General features: G+C 33.0%; 1 protein-coding gene across 1 annotated transcript in view; it reads right to left on the reverse strand.

Annotated features, from left to right (window-relative positions):
• Positions 1-2,160: 2,160 nt before the first annotated feature.
• The window catches only part of LOC110020568 (mitochondrial import inner membrane translocase subunit Tim9), a 6,759-nt gene continuing 5,992 nt past the window's right edge, over positions 2,161-2,927 (reverse strand). Inside the window, exon 2 of the mRNA XM_020718710.1 lies at positions 2,161-2,494. Within this exon, the coding sequence (XP_020574369.1) occupies positions 2,308-2,494 (187 nt within the window). The 3' untranslated portion in view covers positions 2,161-2,307. The remainder of the gene's footprint in view (positions 2,495-2,927) is intronic.

The raw sequence follows: 2,927 nt of genomic DNA on the forward strand, positions 1-2,927 counted from the left end.
ATATATATATATAATTAAAGTTACTTTAGTGAATCATATCTAACTGATTTGAGGAAAAACATATAAATGGGTATTAATATAAGTAGTGTTAGGATATTAGAGTCTTTAATTAATAGTCAATCTTAAGAAGATATTTGTGCATCTTGATTTATTTACATACCTTATTATTAAAGAATAATGCAATCCTAAGACAATCTATTCTAAATTTTGAAAAAGTTTAATTTTAGGTATTTAATCACCTGAGAGCAAATAATGATTAAGTTTGGGAGAATTGTTGTGTACCAAATATGTGATATATGTATATGTGAATTATACTCTATTATGTATAATTTTCATACTTTTGTGTGAGATATATAGTGTTATTTGTAGGATGCACGTTTAAATCCAAGACTTGAACGCAAACTAGCTAAGGCATTATCAAGGGCCCAGGTGCCCCAATTTGGTGTCTAGGTGCCTAGTGAAGATCCCTTTCATGTAGGAAATAGAGAAGATGACATCCCAACATAAGCTCACTAACATCACCCTAGCGCCACCCGACACAGCGCCCTAGCATCACCTTACTCAGCGCCCCAACACCTGAAGCACTAGTTCGATGATTCAGAGCCAAAAAGCACAACACCACTACATCTACATCTAGCCCCTTGATGCCATAAGGTCAGTGCCACTGTGCTCCCAACCGACTTAAGATAAATTTTGGCACTTTGAGCGATTTGAAGGGTTAAATTCACTTGATCATCATTCGAAAATGGATTCAATGTTTGGGAAAACTCAGAGCATGATAAAGGAAAAGATGGTGTATGAGAGTGAATTGAAGAGTGATTTCATTGTAAAAGAATGTTCATGGTTTAGCAAAAAGAGAGTCATATAGGATTTGATTTTCATTCATTTATGTAAACTTTAATTTCTTTCAATGAAGTTTGCTTTATTTCCTTTCCACATATTTAGGAACTAAGAGATTTATGCTTCTTTGATTTGATAATGTTATGATTCATACTCAATCAATGTGATTTTCTTAAGATTATTTAAAATGTAATTGCATGTTGTTGTGTTAACTTTTCAAATTAATTTACTTTTAAATTGACCACTTGAAAAGTTAAAAATAAATGTGATTTAGGATTATTAAGCATAGACTAGAAGAACAAGTGAACACATAATCATTTAATGGACTAGAAATATTGTCATTAAAAAATTGCAATCATATAGGGGAAAGAGGATCCTTAAGAGAATTTGCAGGGTTAAGCAAAAAATTAATTATAATATGAGGCCCCAACGCTCTTATGTCAAGGAATATAATAAAGAGTACTTATCCCTGATTGTCAACATTAAGTTTGGAATTCATTAGGAAAATATTAGGAGAATATTGAATTCACGTGATCCAATTCAAAGATGCATGATTTTCTTATTAGAGAACAAAACCTTATTAGATTTAACTTATTTAAAATTAAGATTTAGACACTTCCAAAACTTTCATCATTTTTAACTAGACTAGGGTTAGTAAACTAGTACTTCGACTAATTCAAAAATTAACAATGTTCAGGAATAACATTTGGACTCTAAATCCATGTACTACTTGTTCTACATGTATACTTGGTGATATCCTATATTTTATAGCATTTTGGAGGGATTAGTACATATGTGGCGTTGGTTTTGCATCAGTGATTCAAAAAGAGCACTAGTATGAGTATTCTTGATAGACTTAGCAGAAGAGTAAGCCATATGCTGAATTTACATGATCATCTCTAAATGATTGATATGATCACAAGAGCACTATGAGCCATCGTTAGGATTAATTACTATAGCTTGAAAATTACTAGGGTAGGTCAATGAAGATTATCATTGGTGATTAGTGATAATCCATGAGAATCATAGAGAGGTGCAGAGGTGTTTAACCTACCCCCATACATGGTATTTTTCTCATAATAAATAACAATTTCATCATGAGGACATGTCATAGAAAACTATAAATGTGAGCCACAAAATGATTTGTTACGAGCGTAAGTTAACTATAATGAGTTTATCATAAGTTAACTATAATGAGTTTACCACACTTCAATTGACCATGAAGTCACCTGACATCAATTGATAGATCAACCATGCCAACTAATCGCAGAGACTGAATCAGGTGTAGAGTATCAGTCAATCACAGTCAATCAGCATCAATCAATTAAACTAACTCCATCCTTAGAAAGCAAAGAAACCCGCATAGATAAACAAAGTTGCCACAAATGAGGCATTAATGCATTGAAGCAAAATTTAATTCTGCAAAAAATAAACAGTCACAATCATTCAAGATAAATAAGAATATCTTTAATCTTGTGTTGCAGCTCCCTGATTAAGTTCAGCGAATCTCATTCCAACCCTCATGGAATGCTTCAAAAATTTCTCAGCGCATCGTCGAACACATGTTTCTTCTTGCTTGTCAAGAGTCTTGCGTCGAAAGCTGTCCACACAGTCATTGAAGCATCTCTCCACAAGTGAATTGTACATTCTCAAACTGCAAAGAAACAGAGAACGGAAAGTAAAATGAATACCTTAATTACTTATGATAGATGATTAAGGCATCTAATGATATGATCAAAAGCAAACTTTGGGTGTTCAAAAACAGCATATTCTCACTAAATATCATACAAAATCATATAAGCTTAGCAATAATATTTGGTAGAACTATTATTCAGTATAGTCCCTGGAAGAAACAAAGCCTTTCTTTGCAAGAGAAAAAAGAGGTATTTCGGTTCAGAAAAATAAATTATCTTTCAATTTTTAAACATATGGTTTATTTTGTGAGCCAACATGATACAAAACTTTGTGACATTGGCAAAACTAAACATACACATGCATGCGCGCGCACACACACGTACAAGCACACGCACACGTGCGCCCATGCACATACGCGCGCGCGCACACACACACATTATATATATATATAT

This window comes from Phalaenopsis equestris, unplaced genomic scaffold (assembly GCF_001263595.1).
Source record: "Phalaenopsis equestris unplaced genomic scaffold, ASM126359v1 Scaffold000101, whole genome shotgun sequence".
NCBI classification, from domain to species: Eukaryota; Viridiplantae; Streptophyta; class Magnoliopsida; order Asparagales; family Orchidaceae; genus Phalaenopsis; species Phalaenopsis equestris.